Here is a 16709-nt window from a genome sequence, read left to right on the forward strand (position 1 = left end):
AATAAAGCTTAAGTTCTCGATATATAAAACTATAAATTATCAAACACTCAAGCAACATCTAAACACATGGAAAGGCATATCATGTTTTGGGATGAGAAGCCATAACATCATAAAAATGACAACGCCCCCATATTAATATATAAACTTAATACGATTCTAATTAGAATTCCAACCGAGGTTCTGAGAATTGAGATAATTGATCTTAAGGTTTATATGAACAAACAAATGCCAGACAACAGGTAAGAAAAGCAAGGAAAAGAAGAACGTGAGAACAGGACTTGCCTTACTAGGTAGGATGCCTTACTAGAAAAACATAGCATCAAACCACCCTACTCAAGTCAACAGAATATTAGTATAGAAATAGAAACATAAACTGGTGGATAAAATAGAGATATCAGAAATAGATTCCATGTTATATAAGTCCTTAACATATGATAAGTCAATCCAGTGAGAAAAAGGGTATAGTTTTTAACAATAGTGAGGCATAACTGGCTCTCCGACTGGAAGGAAATAAAAGTGGTACCCCATCTAGGACAATATGTAAAAAAAATTTCGAATGGATTAAAGACAAAAATATTTTTAAAAAACTTTCAAGAAAATCTAAGAGACTACATGTACAATATGGAGACAGGGGGAAATTTTAAACCAAGGCTAGAAACCCAGATGTTATAAACAAAAAGATAAATTTGTTTAAACATACGAAAATTGAAAGTATGTTTTTTTAAGGTAAAAGATATGATAAAAAGTAGGGCATGGACAAGCCATGCAACTGGAAACATTTATAATACAAATGATAGAAAAATAGAATGTCTACAATATTCAATAAGAACTTATAAATTGACATAAAGCATAGAAATAACTCAATAAAAAGGGTGACATAGAAAAATATACAATACATAAAAAAACAAATCAAAGCAGCCAGAAAATAAATGGAAAGATGTTTGATTTCACTATTAGTCAAGGATATGTGAACTTGAAATGTGATTTAACGTCCACCTATTGGACTAACAAATGTTTAAGAAGCCACAACACATTGCCAGCAGATGTGGGAGGATACTCACATACATCGCTGGTGGAAATGTGAAGGGTTCCAGGCAATCTTGCAATTCATATTCAAATTTAAAAATACATATACCCTTTGACCCAGCAATCCTACTATTAGAGACCTATCCCATAAAAATAAAAGCTCTAGTTAATAGACATATTTGGCTTTGCTCACGGTGACAAAGATCTGGAAACATTTAAGAGTTGTATTCCCAGCCACAGCTGAATGGTTGAATAAATAGTAAACACCATGGGATCCTATGTTGCCTTTACGATAACTGATTTAGTGTGATGCTAGGTGACTTAAAGGGATTTTCACTAAGTGTTGCTGAGAAAAAACACATATAGAAGAGTGTGTGTAATCCAATCCCATATTAATAAAACAAGGCCACCCCTCCAGATATATGTACATGGACATACTTGTGTTTGCATATGTGGCGTGTGTAAGGGTGTGTGGTGTGGTGGTGGGTATGTGTGTGTGTGTGTGTGTGTGTGTGTTATGTGTCTACACGCAGTATTTTATGAACAGGGAGATAAATATGGAAAGTTGGACTCTGTACACTAGGTTTTAATATCCATTAGCTGGGAGAAGGGAAAAAGATCAGATATGGATGGAAAAGGGTGGGAAGGGAGAAGAGAGAACTGAAAAAAAGTGAAGTTTTTAAAAGTCTTCACTAGAAACTGACAAGCTGATCAAATTCACATAGAAATCCATGGGACCCAAACAATCTTAAAAAGGAACACAGATGGAGGACTTGCACTTCTCAATTTCAAAACTTATTACAAAGCTACAGGAATCCAGACGGTGTGGTACTGGCAGAAAGGCAGAAATACAGATAAATAGAATGGAATGCAGAGTTCAGAAATCAATTTATAAATCTGTGGTCAATTGATTTTCAACAAGGCTGCCAAGATTGATCAATGGTCCGGGAAAAACAATCTTGTCAACAAATGGTTGTGATACAGCTGCAAAATGTAAAGAAGCAGGACTTGTATGGTATGTGAATTATATCTTAATAAAGTTATAAAACAGACTATACTAGAAAGCGGCATGTAATATGATCACATTTATGTATTTATATAAAATTTTATATATATGCGGGAGATGAAAATATAAGCAAAATAAAAGATTAAGAACAACACCAAATTCAATTATATCTCAAGGCTACTGTTTCCTCATTTGTAAAGTAAATATTAAAATTCTAGTTATTTTTTAAGGTTGTTTCAGTAATTACAAGGGCGATCCACGTGAAGCACTTAGCACAATGCTTGACATATACTAATCGCTCGCTAAATGCTAACTCATCATTAGTGACAAAAAAAGGTACTCCATCAAGAAGTTTAAATGTCTTTTCTACTTACCTCCATTGTAAAACCTATGACTTTGAAACACTGCTCAATTAACTCATATTGGGATTTATAGAAACTATTATTTGTCATGTCCTGTACTGTTCTGAGGTGGTCATTTTGTAGGTATCTGAAAAAAATAAATGAAAGGATGGATAAAAATCTAAAATTAGGTGGCAAGTGAAAGTTTTATTTATGAAAGTACAACCTGCTGAGTTACCTGGGAGGTTTATTTTCAGGCAGTTTGTAATGGGCTAGTTTCTTCTTTTCAGCTAAACCAGCGTAGATGTAGTAAAAAATATGAAAATTTTTTTCTCCACTGCAAAAATAAGACATTTTCGGTAAGGTGGTTAGTAAGAATATTTATTTATTAATCATTCAAATTACTTGGCAATATAATTATCAGAAAAACAACAGCTGCGAGGGTCAACGTGGGCTTCCCAAAATACTGGAATTTGGCTTTCTGTGTTTGCTATTGTTGTTATTTTCAACAACCACTGTCACTAAATTCATATAAACTGCTGAGCACTTTATATAAATCATTCAACACTCATGCTACCAGGCATTGTTGTGGGCACTGGGGATGGAGCAGGACAAAACAGTCAAAAACCCCTAAATTCTTGGAGTTCACGTGCAAGTGGTACAGACAGAAAAAGGATCAAATTAATAATATATAGACAGCATGCCAGATGACCTCAAGTGCTACGTTACCTCATTTACCTGCCATAGCCCCTAGTTATTCAGGAGGTTCCCTCATTTCTCACCCAAGGAAACTGAGGCTCAGAGGGGCTACTAATCTCTGGGTTCAAACCAGGGCTGTTTGAGGACAAAGCCCACATCTTTAAACCACCTTGTTACGCTGCCCTTCTGGGGCTCGGTTTTCTCACTTGTATGAGGCATGTGTTTCTTAGGAGTCTCAAGGTCCATGACTCTGTGGTTCTATGCATAAATAGCATTTTCCAGATTCTGGAATCATGCAGTTAAGGGAATGTGGGTCATGGCAAGGTCCGTCTCAGGCTCTGGATGGTCCACGACATAACCACTGGGACTTCAGTGTCCCTCCTCTCCGCATCTTCCTTTTGTTCTGGAGAGTTCCCAGGATGGCTCACACTTCCTCTCCAGGATCAGGCAAGTTCTCTTCAGAAACAGAGAATGATCTTCCTATATCACAGGTTCCTATATCACAGGTTTATGTCTGTCTTGTGGCACTGCCCTTCTCATGCTCCCACGGCACCTCCATCTCCTTTGGGGTGGTCCTCAATCCTCCCACGACTACTCACTCTGTAATCTCCAGGCTCATGAGACGGGGTTGGGACAGAGTAGGGTTCCTTCTACAGGAACGAAATTAATTACAACCCTCAAAACCTAAGGCCTTGCTGTCTTTCTTCCTTTTTGTATTACTCCTCTTTCAATTCGTATAAGAGTCCTACCCCATCACAAAGCTCTGGGTGTTACAAGAGGGTCTGTGTCAGGAGGTACCAAATTGTCGCACAGTGCCCCTCCCTGCCACTGCACTGGTTGGAGTTCTTCTGAGAAACAGGGACAAAAGGCTGTGTGTGTGTGTGTGTGTGTGTGTGTGCGCGCGTGTGCGTGTGCGTGTGTGTGTGTGTGTAAAGAGAGTGAAAAAGAGAGATTAAGAAGAGAAAAGAAAAACATTACAAAGACAAATCTTTGGCAAATACACATTTTGAGAATGGATGGATAAATCTGAGTCAGAGGTGAAAAATTCAGACATATGAGAAAAATCAGGACTCCACTCACAGAAGAAAAAGCAGGTGAGGTTTTCGAAAAAAGCAGTGGTCCCCTGGCTGGGATGCTGAAGTGAGAAATGGCACATCCTTCAGAATGGCTGTAGTCACACCCCAAGTCATGATCTGTTGCAGTCACCAATAACACCTCAATGAACACTAACAACTAACACCATATGCAGAGCAAGGTTAGGACAAGTTTAGTTTTGGTCTTTTCTCACCACAAAATAACAAAACTTCTCTAAGACTGGCACAGTCTATAATTCAGTGTGCTTTGTTCTAATGAAATCACATTGATTGCTCTGCGTGTCACACCTTTAATGCTTAAATGATGCAATGTACAATTAGAGAAGTGACTCATAAATGTAGACACACAAAATTGGTGGTTTTCTCTTTAATTACCAGTTTATGTATACTGAGAACTGTAATTTGACAGGGCCTGGAGGTGCTATAGGAAACAGACTAACCTTTAGTGGATAAACATTCAGAGAGTTAAAGAAACAGAAAAAGAAAGTATGGCCAAGAATTACCGGTTCCACGTCTTGCCCTAACTATATCAAAGCTGTGCCTAAGACAGAGGACCATGGCATCCCATATGTGCTCAGAATGGCGTGGGGACGAACATAGAGCCGCAGAAAGTTACCAAATAGTATTTCTCTGTCTCTGGACCCAACCCGAATGTTGTATCTTATCATACTTCTTTAGAGTCCCACTCAGCCATCTGCAAGAAGGTCCTCAGGTCTGTCTCATATGTGCTCACCTGCCTTGGACCCTGGGGACCACCTGTGCAGCCAAGGCCTTGAACACCCTCAAAACCATGGCAAATTCCCCACCTGTGAAATGTCTGAATCTCTGACAAGGTGGCCAGCAATAAAGCTTAGAAAGCCAACAATGCAGCTTTGCATTCATATTAACAAAGCAGTGCTTTTAATTTTTTATTTTTAATTATAGCTTCCTCCACTAAAAGTCCCTTCTCTAGACATGCAGTCTCCTCAATTCCTCTACCAGCTACCCCCTGCTCACACTTAGCAGATGAACACAATTCCTACTTTCTTGAGAGATTAGAAACAAACAAGCAATCAGCAAGATTGGTGTCAAAGCATACACGACTCTCCAGGAGACTGTGAGCTGCTCTACTGCAGGAATCCTATCTTATTTAGCTTTGCACATACTGTGCCTAGTAAATTCCTGGCACATAGTAGGCACTCAATAAATATTTGCCAAATGGATGGATGGATGAATGAATGAATGAATGAATGAACTGTAGTCAGAGAGGCATGGATTCAAATCCCAACTCAGCCATTTATCAGCTTCTTGATATTAGGCAATTTATTACAATTCTCTTAGTCTCTGTTCCAGTAATTGCTCCATAAATAATGCTGTCCCTTCCTCCAGAGCAGAGAGCATCGCATCTGCACTGTGTTGACGTCTGCTGTAGCGTCTGATAAAATGCTGGGCATGTGAGGGAAATGCAATCAGTGCTGAAATAAACTGTCGTGACAGGAGAAAAAGGCAGTGAAACAGCCATAATTTATATTTACGAGAATGATCTTTACTTCGATGAGCTCACTTTCTTCTTTTAAGGATTTCTTCTTTAGAATCATCTACATTTAGAAGAGGATTTAAGCCACATTAATAATGGCACTATATGATTGATTGTACCATTATTAAAAATATAAAAATAAACACGGTCAAAGATGACCATTGGGGTGGGATGACATGGGCAGAGGCAAAAAGAGAAGAAAAGCACTTATTCACTTAAAAAAAGGATAAATTCATTAAAAAAACAAAAACACAATTGTCTGCTCTGATTCTTTTCTGCCACCTCAGACCCAAAAGGCTTCTGTAGAATTGAAAAATGCAACTGAAATTCAGTTTAAAAAGTTGTAGAAAAAATGGAAAAACTGTAAGGCAGCTGTGCTTAAATTATAACTGGGTTGTATTTCAACCTGAATGTAAATTTGGAACTTGGAGTGCTTTCCCACAAGAAATGATGTTGTAAAGCTAGAACAGCTCTTTAGGACAGCTGGGAAAAAAAGCTTGCTTAATTCATAGTATGTCTGTCTAAAATACAATCCTAATTTCCTGATTTACTAGAATATATCCTATAGTATTTCAACAGGCATTCTCGAGATTATTTCCATGGTTACAGACCCAGGGCCTCATTGTATAGCTCCAGGGGTTACTGTCCGTGATTTATTCTATATGTGCCTGACACTCCTGCACATAACTACATAGAGATTACTGTGAATGGTGCCCCCTGACTTTGTGCCATGTGGTGGCCCCATCTAAATTTCAATCATTTAGCCTCTCAGGTAGACCTGCCCCAAAGGCCTGAAGGAGTCTTACAGTTATGAGAACAGGACACATTGTTCTGAGAACCAGTTAAGTCTCCACACCCCCACAAGACGCCAAGGTTCCTTTAGGCAAAAGCCACCCATGCATGTCCACTAAGTTCTGGGCACAGGGCATCCAGCGATAACAGCAGCTGGTGTTTACTGAACAGCCTCAATATGCCACGTACTGTACTTAGATGTTATTAAGATTATATTATGTTATTTCTAATCTTCTCTCTGCTACCAGCACTAGTTCTGCTGAAAATGGCTTAAACTTATGGGCTCTTACGATGATGGGCTAGTCATTGTGCTAAATACTTGACAGGCATTATCTTAATCAATAGCACTATTGCTATTTCCATGTTAAAGATGAAAAACTGAAGTGCGGAGAAGTATTTCAAATCACATACTCAGTAAATTGCAGAACCAAGATCCTAGAAAGGTCCTTAAAATGTAAATATCTTACCCAAAGTCGACCTGCATGTCGTTGAAACACAATTAAAAACCATATCTGTCGAATATTCTTTCCTTACATATTCTGAATTGATGACCAAAGGATAATTTTGTATATTGAGGGTTGAGCTCAAAAGCTGTACTCTAGGCAACTTATCCTCACAATTTGATCATAATTAAATGATAGCAAATTTGAAGGCACTTAAATTAAATAGTAATGTACTAATATATAACAAGAGTTTGTGTTTCCATAAATTTAACATATGATATATTATCACAATAACGTAGATATGTTTGGCATAAAATCAGCATAAAAATATGAAAGCCTCTAACTTACTACGCTTAAAAAACGTGTGTGTGTGTGTGTGTGTGTGTGTGTGTGTGTGTGTGTGTATAACCACCAGCGTAGAAATCTAATGTTGTGACTATAGTTTCCTCATAAGAATGACAAAGATGTTTTGGAGTCATTAAGCCAGGAGAGAAATTTGGTCATTCGGCTATAAACTGCCAAAAGGAACTCATTCAGCATAATGCCAAAACATCATATTGGTGCCTTAAATCAACATAATAAAGTCCGTTCTTGAATCCTTTATTTGGTCCCTTGTGTATAACCATAGGAAAAACAGAACGGATACAAAGGTCTATTTATACTTTTTAAAATTCTTTTTATTAAAAGAATAAAATGACTGCTATTTCTAATTAAATTTCACATTAGTTTTGTGTAAAGAAATATATTCTCTCTTATCTCAGAAATCGCTCTAATTTATCCCGTCTGTATCTGTGATAAGCATAGGTTTTCCATCCGGCATCATAAATTTTAGGTTATTTTTTAACTCCTCTACTGGACGTTAGGGTAGGACAGTACTGAGGGACCTCTTGTTTCTAATAGCAACTACTATGCACGTAGTAGATAATCAATGAAATTTCATTGAATTTTTGTTGCTATGGCATTTGTGACACATGTCATTTATGACACACATGTTGCTTAGGGCACACATGTTGCTTAGGGGATGCATATCATCTATGACACATATTTCAATTATGACACATCAGCTACAACACACGTGCCACTAATGACACATCATCGGCCACTTGTGACGCACATGTCGCTTATTTCACAGATGTCACTAATGGCATGTATGACATTTGTTGCTTATGACACATATGCCACTTATGACACTATATCTGCTGTTTCTCAGAAAATAGAAGATGTTTGGCGCGAACTTACAGGGCTTGGTGGATAACTCGAGATTTCTCCAGAAGGTATTCATAAATCTGTGCTCCCACCACAGCTCCAGAAGAGGTAAATTTCATTTCTAAGTATTTTCCAAATCGGCTGGAATTGTCATTTATAACAGTGCAGGCATTGCCAAAGGCTTCCACCAAATTGTTCACCTGTAAAATCTTCTCTTGAAGGGTTATATTACCAGCCTAGAGAAAACGTCAAGATACATTTAAAAATATAAAAAGTTAATTTTGTATATTAACATCCCTCTTTGATAAGCACTTTACGCAGGTACGAATGCATGAGAGCATATTGTCAGACATCGCAATGTGGCCTATCTCTCTCCCCACCCCCATATGCGTATTCACCCACTTGCTTCATTAGAGGGGTGAAGAGACTTTCTATGCTTTTTCTATTTAAATATAGTTCCGTTCAGTGATTTACAAACACAATTTATGCATACTGAGGTACACGTCTCCTTTTGTTATTTGTCTTCTTCCTTTCTGGGCCCCATCCAAATGTTTCCCAAAAGCCAGAATCTGAAACTAGGGGAGTAAAGATAATGTATAAATTTGAAATGAGAGGAAAGGGAATAATTGGGAAAATCAAGGACATCTTAGATGTGTGGGTGGGGAATCCCAGGCAAGGCCAACGGGCCTACTTGCCTGTCCCTCTGTTCTTTCCTACTTCATCTCAAGTTCTCTTCCCCTCAAACAAGTGTTACTTTTCTTTCTTTGTCACTTTACTTGAAATTCCACTAAGTAGAAATTTATTTGGATTAAAAGCCAGCCTCCTTTAGAAAAGCATTGTCTACTCTGAGAAGCTTAAAGTGGTATCAGTCAATCACATCTTGGCAGAAACTGGATCAAATAGATTATTTGCAGTGAAATACCTTGCTGAGCTCAGCTGTGTGAAAGGTATCAACATTTTGGAAGTCAGGGAGATGAGAAGTAGGTATTTTTGGAACACAGGCTATGATAGAATGTGAGTGGGCTGGAGGGGACATTCATGGTGAGGTTATAAGGTCATATAAGGATTTTGGGTATTTTCTAAAAGAGGCAATAAGGGTTGAGAGAAGAGAGTAACAAGAATTGGGACAAACTTAGCTCTTTTGAAATGTTGTTTGGAGCTGGTCTTGCACTCATGAAAAAGGTGAGATAACATTTTCATTCCCTGTATTAAGTATTGATGCCCAGCTAAGTAAGGTTTTGGAACTGCATATTACACATGTAAATTCAATACTTCCCATGTTTGTACCTGGTAAGTCTTTATCAAGGAGATAAGTAAAAAACATGATAAGACCTGATAAGGGTAGGATTCTGAGATGTATGTATGTGTGTGTGTGAATATATATCGCCATCCTCAATTAATATTAAATCACATTTAGATCTAGAACAAGATAAAGAGATTAGATAAACAAGTTTTCTGACATCTACAAAATAATATTCACCACGCACAAGTTAATCCATTATTGATAAAACCTTTATCTGTCCGCAAATCAAGAAAGAATGGCAAAGGCCCGTCTATTACAAAGGCTTGAATAAATTAACTCAGGTGTTCAACTCTTCCATGTCAGGATAGTACGCTGTGCCTTGCTACCCTTCCCCCTCCAAAATCACATCTTGTTTCACTGTACTTAAAACTTTTTAGAATGATACTCATCCTCATCATAAGGAGAGGGGAAGCTGATGCGCGTGGGGATGGGGAAGGGACTGAGATGACAGCCCTGAGGGGGCAACACCTTCCTGGTCTCTTCAGGCTCTTCCAGTCCCCCAGGCTCTTTGGGGTCACAGGTCTGGTCAGTAGAGGTTACAGTAATCCACAAGCAAAGTGTATTTCTATTCCACACCATTACACATGATTGAAACTATTAAAAAGAGTTAATTGATTTTTAGCAGGAACATGGAATTCTTTCAACTCATTATTTTGAAAATGAATTAGACTCAATTAAGCAATTGTTTTGACACTATGACGTCTCACTCTTTTATAGAGAGGTTAGATCTGGCCTTGTACCTGTAATACTTTGTAACACAAAATTCCTATAATTAAATGAGGGCAAAAATTTTTAACATGATTCTAATTATAACTATGTAGATCACAATAAAAATTTTCACAGGGATGAGTTATGCACAATGAATTTTTTAGCTATTAGTTTAATAAAAACATATAATTCTTCACCTATTTCATATCAAGGACTCTACCCAGAAGATCAAACCAAGTCTCTATCATCGAATTCCCTTTTTCAAAAATTAAGATATACTTTACATACAGTTAGATTCGTCCTTTACAGTGCAAAGTTCTGAAAGCTCTTAAACACTTAAAATCATATAATCCACAAATAAAATAATTCCATCATCCCTCAAAACTGTATCATTATCCTTTGTAGTCAACACCTCCCTCTATCCTCAGCCAGTGAAAATCACTGATCTGTTTCTGTTCCTATAATTTTAAATTTGACAGAATGATATATAAATTGAATCACACGGTATGTAGTCTTCTGAATCTGGCTTCTTTGACCAAGCATAACACATTTGAGATTTATTCAAATTTCATCTAATAAAATTCATTCATTACTTGTATTGGTGTTCTTTTATTCATTTTTTAATTATCTGATTTCTTAATAATGAATTTTAAGTTTTAAAAATATATATATTAAGGATACAATCTTTTATTAGATATATGACATGCAAATAGTTTGAGTCTGTAGCTTGTGGTTTCACTTTCTTAACTGTCATTCAGAGAACAGAAGTTCTTAATTTTGGTGAAATCTAATTTTTTCTTTTATGGATTATGCTTTTTATGTTGTATCTAACAACTATTGCAGCTTCATAGTAAGACTTAAAATTAGGTAATGTTCTTTTTTCACAGATCAATTTGTGGAGAATTGACATGTTGACAATATTAAGTCTTTTAATCCATGAACATGGTATATCTTTCCATTTAGCTCTTTTTGAATTTGATCAACTTTTTCTACTTTTCAGCATACAACACTTCCATTTGTTTTATAAGATTTAGATTTAAATAGTGCATGTTTTTTGATGCTATTGTAAATGATACTTTTAAATTTCAATTTCCAATTGATCATTTCTGGTATATATGTATAATTATAAAAATACAATTGATTTTTGTAAGATTAACTTCTCTTTGGCCTGCTAGCAACAAAAGGAGAGAAAATAAAAAAAGAAAAAGCATACAGTGACTGTGTTGGGGCTAAAAAGAGAGAAAACAACAGTTATAAAGCTTTACTGACTAAAAATTAAGAAAAGTCCTCAAAACAGAGCATTGCTTTTTATATTGTTTGTTATATTTTAAATTAATAAAGGATAACAAGTGTTTTTTAATTTGTGTGTTATTAAATGTGAGAATTAGTGAATATTAATCTAATCAGTCATACTAGGTTCTAAAATCCAACAAATATTTGTTAGGGCAGAGAAAAATTAACCTGTACCTTTCCAAGCACCGTCAGCTGCTGAACCAAAAGATGAGCGCTTTCAGTCTTTCCAGCACCACTTTCTCCAGAAATCACAATGCACTGCACAGCGAGAGAAGGAAACTGTAAGAAGGCTTTATCCCCACAAAACTTAGACACACAAGAGCGGAGTTTCTAAGAACGTGGGACTCCTTACCTGGTCTGAGCTATACGTCACCATAGACTGGTAGCCTAAGTCAGCCATCGCAAAAATGTGAGGAGGGCTGGCAGTTCTCTTTGCTCCAATATAGAGTTTGGAATGCTGAGGGTTAAAGATATATGTATATAGTTCATAGGGTTTTTTTGTTGTTGTTGTTTAAGCCCTAGATTATGTACAGAGAGCTCCAGTTTTTAAAACAAAACATAAATTGAAATAAAGTTTCTTACCACCAGAACACTACATACATGTTACATTCACCACACACACACACACACACACACACACACTGCACAATTCATGTGCAATCATGTAAAACACAAGCCTGACATAAAGAGCCCAGACATATGATATGACAACATGATATAATATCCCTCTGGCGGCAGTATTTAAAAAAAGACTCTCTTGGAAGTGGTACTTAAGGTTTTAAAATACTATTATTTCTTTAAATAAAAAGACATTTTATAAACAAGGCAATCAGGTATCATTTTGTTGACTGTTGGATATAATAATGTTTGACATATGATCACTACTTTTTTCCTTTAAATCATTTCACATACGTTCTTTCACTTTATTTGTCCAAGATCATATAGTTAATTAATAGCAGAATTTGCACTAAAGCCCAGATCTCTGACACTTAAGTCAAGGTTCATAAATTTGCCATTATTCTTATAAATTTTTAAGGACGACAGAATTATATATTTTTCAAATCCAAAAAAATAACTCTTAGGTCCAGTATTAAATAAATTTCCAGAGTACACAAATAGCTAGAAAAGAATGGGTCCAATTAGAGATGAAAACCAGCCTAGTCTAACTCCAGAATACTATTATATATTTAAACTATGCATAAAACATGCATTGCTTGATATTAAAAACCAATCCATATGTCAAAAGGAATATTTAAACTCATAATGACAAGTTTTATAGCTATCAGGTATATATTACTAATATGAACAACATAATTATACTTTTGACTCTCTCTTACTTGGTCCAGAGGTAAACATTAAGTACACACCTTTTTTAGGCATCTGTTTATTGATATGATACCTAGTACAGACCAGTTATCAATAATCGAAAGTAATTAACATTCTGCCACATACTGTTGGAAAAATGAAGACCACATACTATAGCCAGATTGATTCATCTTCTATTTTTTCCTGTCTCTATGTTTCAACAATTACTTAACTGTTTATTCAGGCACTGAATTAAACTTTCTTTGGCATCGTTTAAATTAATTTAGATATCTGAATAGTATAATTATTAGTACAAAGTACAAGAACACAAGCCATGTCACATACCTCTGTGGAATAAAGACCCAGACTCTGGAAAGGGTTGAGAGCAATGAGTATATCTCCCACATAGATATAAATCTGATCTCTGGAATAACACTTCTCAAGTTGCTCTGAGACTGTATTCTATAATAAGACAACAATAATTTCTTTTTCTTAAAAATCTTTTTATGGTCAATTACAATTGAAAAGTAAACAATAATAAATGAAATGTCTGGAATCTGGACCAAGGCTCATAAAGAAATAAATGTATTGACTGTTTAAAATGTAACACTGGATCAGCAACTAATGTTTCATTCCACAGGCGTTTTTGGTTTTGGGAGTCACAGGGGGATGCCATTGTTACTCATGTTTTCCACAGGACATATTTGATATTACGTGGATAGATATTATATATATATATATATATATATATATATATATATGTTTTCAAGAAAACAAGTACATGTCAAAAATGAAATAAAGAGAAGGAACATCAGAAAAGGAAAGGGAAGATACAGTGAACATGATTTTATTCCAAATGGAGCTTATTCAGTGGCTCCGTGGAATGTCCTAGCCCTTTGCTTAGATATCTGGCTTTATGAGGCAGAATGAAAAGTTGAGAAAAGTAACTTTCATAGTTGATAAATCATGAGTACATAGAATCAATTTTAATAGCATCAGAAGTCATCATTTATAATACATGATACAAGAGAGGAACAAAAGATCTTAGGTCAAAAAAGAGATAAAACAGAAAGCACAGACAATAGAAACAAACCAACCCTGGGTTTAACATATAAGTCAACAACGTGATAGCAAAGCCTTCTTTAAAACCCATAAGCCTAGGAATTCACAGCACTGCAAAATTTGATATGTAAGGATTCATAAAGGTTTTGGCAATCTCTGACTTGCAAACACGATTTGATTACAAGATGTTTGATGTTTGCGAGAGATTATTTTAAGGAAGTACTTGAGTTGTTTACGCAACCCGAAATTTACCAAATGACTACTTCTGTTCAGAAAATATCTCCTGATTTGTTGCATTTCTGAGTAAAATGCTCAGGCACGCATCAGAGGTATTTTAAAAAATAAAAATCTGTTGATCAAGCAGGATAGAGTTCCCAACCTTTCACTGAAAAGAAACTATTCATTTCTCTGATGATTTGATTATCTGGAATAAAAGGAGATGAGGGGAAAGGAGGCTGAAGCTGTAATTTACTGGCTTGCATTCGTACCTTCCCAAGAGATGTTAGAGCTATTTCTGAGGACAATGGGATAAGGAGTTTCAAGCAGAATTCAATGCCCTAAAAGGTTAGTTCTGGGAGAGTAGGAGTTCTGTGCTCTCACAAGGGGGACCACTGACCGTGGTGACAGACAGGCTCCGAGGTGCCCTGGAGGCCTCCAGGTGCAGCCCCTGAGAGGGGAACCGGCGAGGAGTAGGTGGAAGGGTGCCACAGCGGGGTTGTCGGAGGCGACTTTTTAACCTCAGGAAATCATCTCTGCGAAACTTCCAGAAGGAATTGAGGGGAGGAAGGGTCATGACCTAAAAACAAGTCATGCTCACGGGCATGCACACCTTTGCAATTTGAGTATCAAAAAAGGAAAAAAAGAAGAAAAATTGACCCCAGGCTGGAACGATCTGGAAATTCGAGTTACATGTATTAAAACTGAAGATAAGAGAAAGAATCAGGAAGCTCAGAAGCAAAGGAAGCATGAGACGTACAGCTGCCATTCAAACCACCTCCGGCTCACATCACTTCTATAAATTAAAAAAAAAATCTAGAATATTTAAGTTCAATTAAACTGAGTTTCTTACCTCATCCAGAACTTCTAGAGTCGCTAAATCATCTACTTCCTTCAGACTGGAAATCAGAGATCTGTTGAAGTTACTTTTCTTGGTGTGAATACGTTCATGTCTGTGGAACAATACAAAAAGAAAAACCCTTTCTGCTTTGACAGCTTATTGCTGATCATAGTAGAAGTAACTTTTTAGATTTATATGAGACTGGAAAACTTCTATGAAGCTGATTTACTAAATTCAATGATAACAACTTACCAGAGAATAGCCTAATGTATTTGATTAGTTGCTTTTCTCTACTGGAAAAATGTGACATGTTAAACTTACTTCACGGACGATCAAGAGTTCATTATTCCTATCAAGAACTATCTTATACATAATTTGCTTTGAAGCTTCCTCTAGATTCCTATGTGCAGTTTAATCAGCTACAAAGTGGTGAGTCAGAGAGATCTGAATTCATTAGATTACCTATTTTGTCCGAGGTAGTTAACAAATGGTAATTAAAAAAAATTATTGTTCAACGAAATATAAAATACAAAATAAACTGCATTGTGGATTTTCAAAAGGTTAAGTGCATTTAGAAAACTGATTTCAGACATTAGGAAGTTTATTTCAAAGTAAAATATTTCCGCAACTTTGCCTAACAGCATAAGGATTTTGATTTGACATGGAAGCTGGAGAAGTTGCTGAGATAAGCCCAAGGGTTTGTTTCAAAATTATTATCCGTTTTATTTTGGGGGAAACTTTTTTCAATGTTTATTTTTGGACATGCTTTAAAGCATTTGAATTTGTCTGTTAGTGAAAGGGGAAAGAATAGACAGTGAGGAATGATAAGAATCACACCGCTCGCTCAGTAAACTTTAATGCTTTCTCTTGCTTAGAGAATTAAGTCACTGTGGGCAAAGTGTCCTCATCTCTGTCTGCGGCCAGCCATTTTTCTGTGCACTAGATTCTGTCTCCTCTCACTTATTCAAGGACATCAATCCTGCTAGTTCCTCTCTGACTCCTACATCACTCATTTCCCCATCTCAGCTATTATAGCACCCATATCAAAAACAAACAAACAAACAAACAAAAACATCCTTCCTTGACTTCGTCTCCTCCATTTACTATTGCATTTCCTCGCTTTACAGCAAAAATCTTCAAAAGAATTTTCTATACTTAATTTCTTTAATTTCTCTCCGCCTAGTAAGAGAACCCATTTCTTTTCAACCACATGGTTAAACCTAGTGATCAATTCTAATCTTTGTTTCCTTAACTTAGCAGCAGCACATAACAGACTCCATCTTGGCTTCCTGTATACCTCTCTTGACTCTCTTCCTTAACTGAGTGTCTTTTTCTGGTTCCTCCACATCTTTCTGTCACATTTTGGAGTCTCCCAAGCTTGAGTCATTGGAGCTATTTTCTTCTCAATCTACATTCGCTTCCTGATTCCATAGCTTTAAAAACCATTCATATACTGACAGCTCTGCTAATCTCAAGACTTAAGCATCCAACTGCTTACTTGACACTTCACTTGGAAGTCTTAACGCATGCTGAATATCAGCAGACTTAACGCATGCTGAACCGTGCTCCTGAACACCCTAGCCCCATGAGGCTCATCCCATTTATCTTACTGTTCAGGTGAAAACCGGAGAGTGGTTCTTGGCTCTTCTCTTTCTCTAATACCCCTCATGTAATCTACATACAAATCCATTTAACTCTATCATTAAATTATATCTAGAACCGAACATTTCTCACCACCATCTTCTCTACCACATTTAATCTCACATTTAGCCTCTCAAGTGGTTTTCCTGCTCTCCTCTCTTCCTTCTTACTCTTTTCTCAACACTGCAGTCAGAGTGATCTTTTAAGAAATATGTAA

General features: G+C 36.5%; 1 protein-coding gene across 4 annotated transcripts in view; it reads right to left on the reverse strand.

Annotated features, from left to right (window-relative positions):
• MYO3A (myosin IIIA) overlaps positions 1-16709 on the reverse strand; it is a 186788-nt gene that overhangs the window by 86990 nt on the left and 83089 nt on the right. For all 4 annotated transcript variants that reach the window (XR_001594451.2, XM_016124960.2, XM_016124949.2 and 1 more), the window contains exons 10-16: positions 14864-14963; positions 13078-13194; positions 11780-11884; positions 11602-11685; positions 8157-8359; positions 2612-2710; positions 2407-2521 (exon numbers count right to left, since the gene is read on the reverse strand). Coding sequence is in view for 3 of the 4 variants with exons in the window: in XM_016124960.2 (XP_015980446.2) it covers positions 2407-2521; positions 2612-2710; positions 8157-8359; positions 11602-11685; positions 11780-11884; positions 13078-13194; positions 14864-14963 (823 nt within the window). In the remaining variant the exon portion in view is untranslated. The remainder of the gene's footprint in view (positions 1-2406; positions 2522-2611; positions 2711-8156; positions 8360-11601; positions 11686-11779; positions 11885-13077; positions 13195-14863; positions 14964-16709) is intronic.

This window comes from Rousettus aegyptiacus, unplaced genomic scaffold (genome assembly GCF_014176215.1).
Source record: "Rousettus aegyptiacus isolate mRouAeg1 unplaced genomic scaffold, mRouAeg1.p scaffold_m13_p_10, whole genome shotgun sequence".
Classification (NCBI taxonomy): domain Eukaryota; kingdom Metazoa; phylum Chordata; class Mammalia; order Chiroptera; family Pteropodidae; genus Rousettus; species Rousettus aegyptiacus.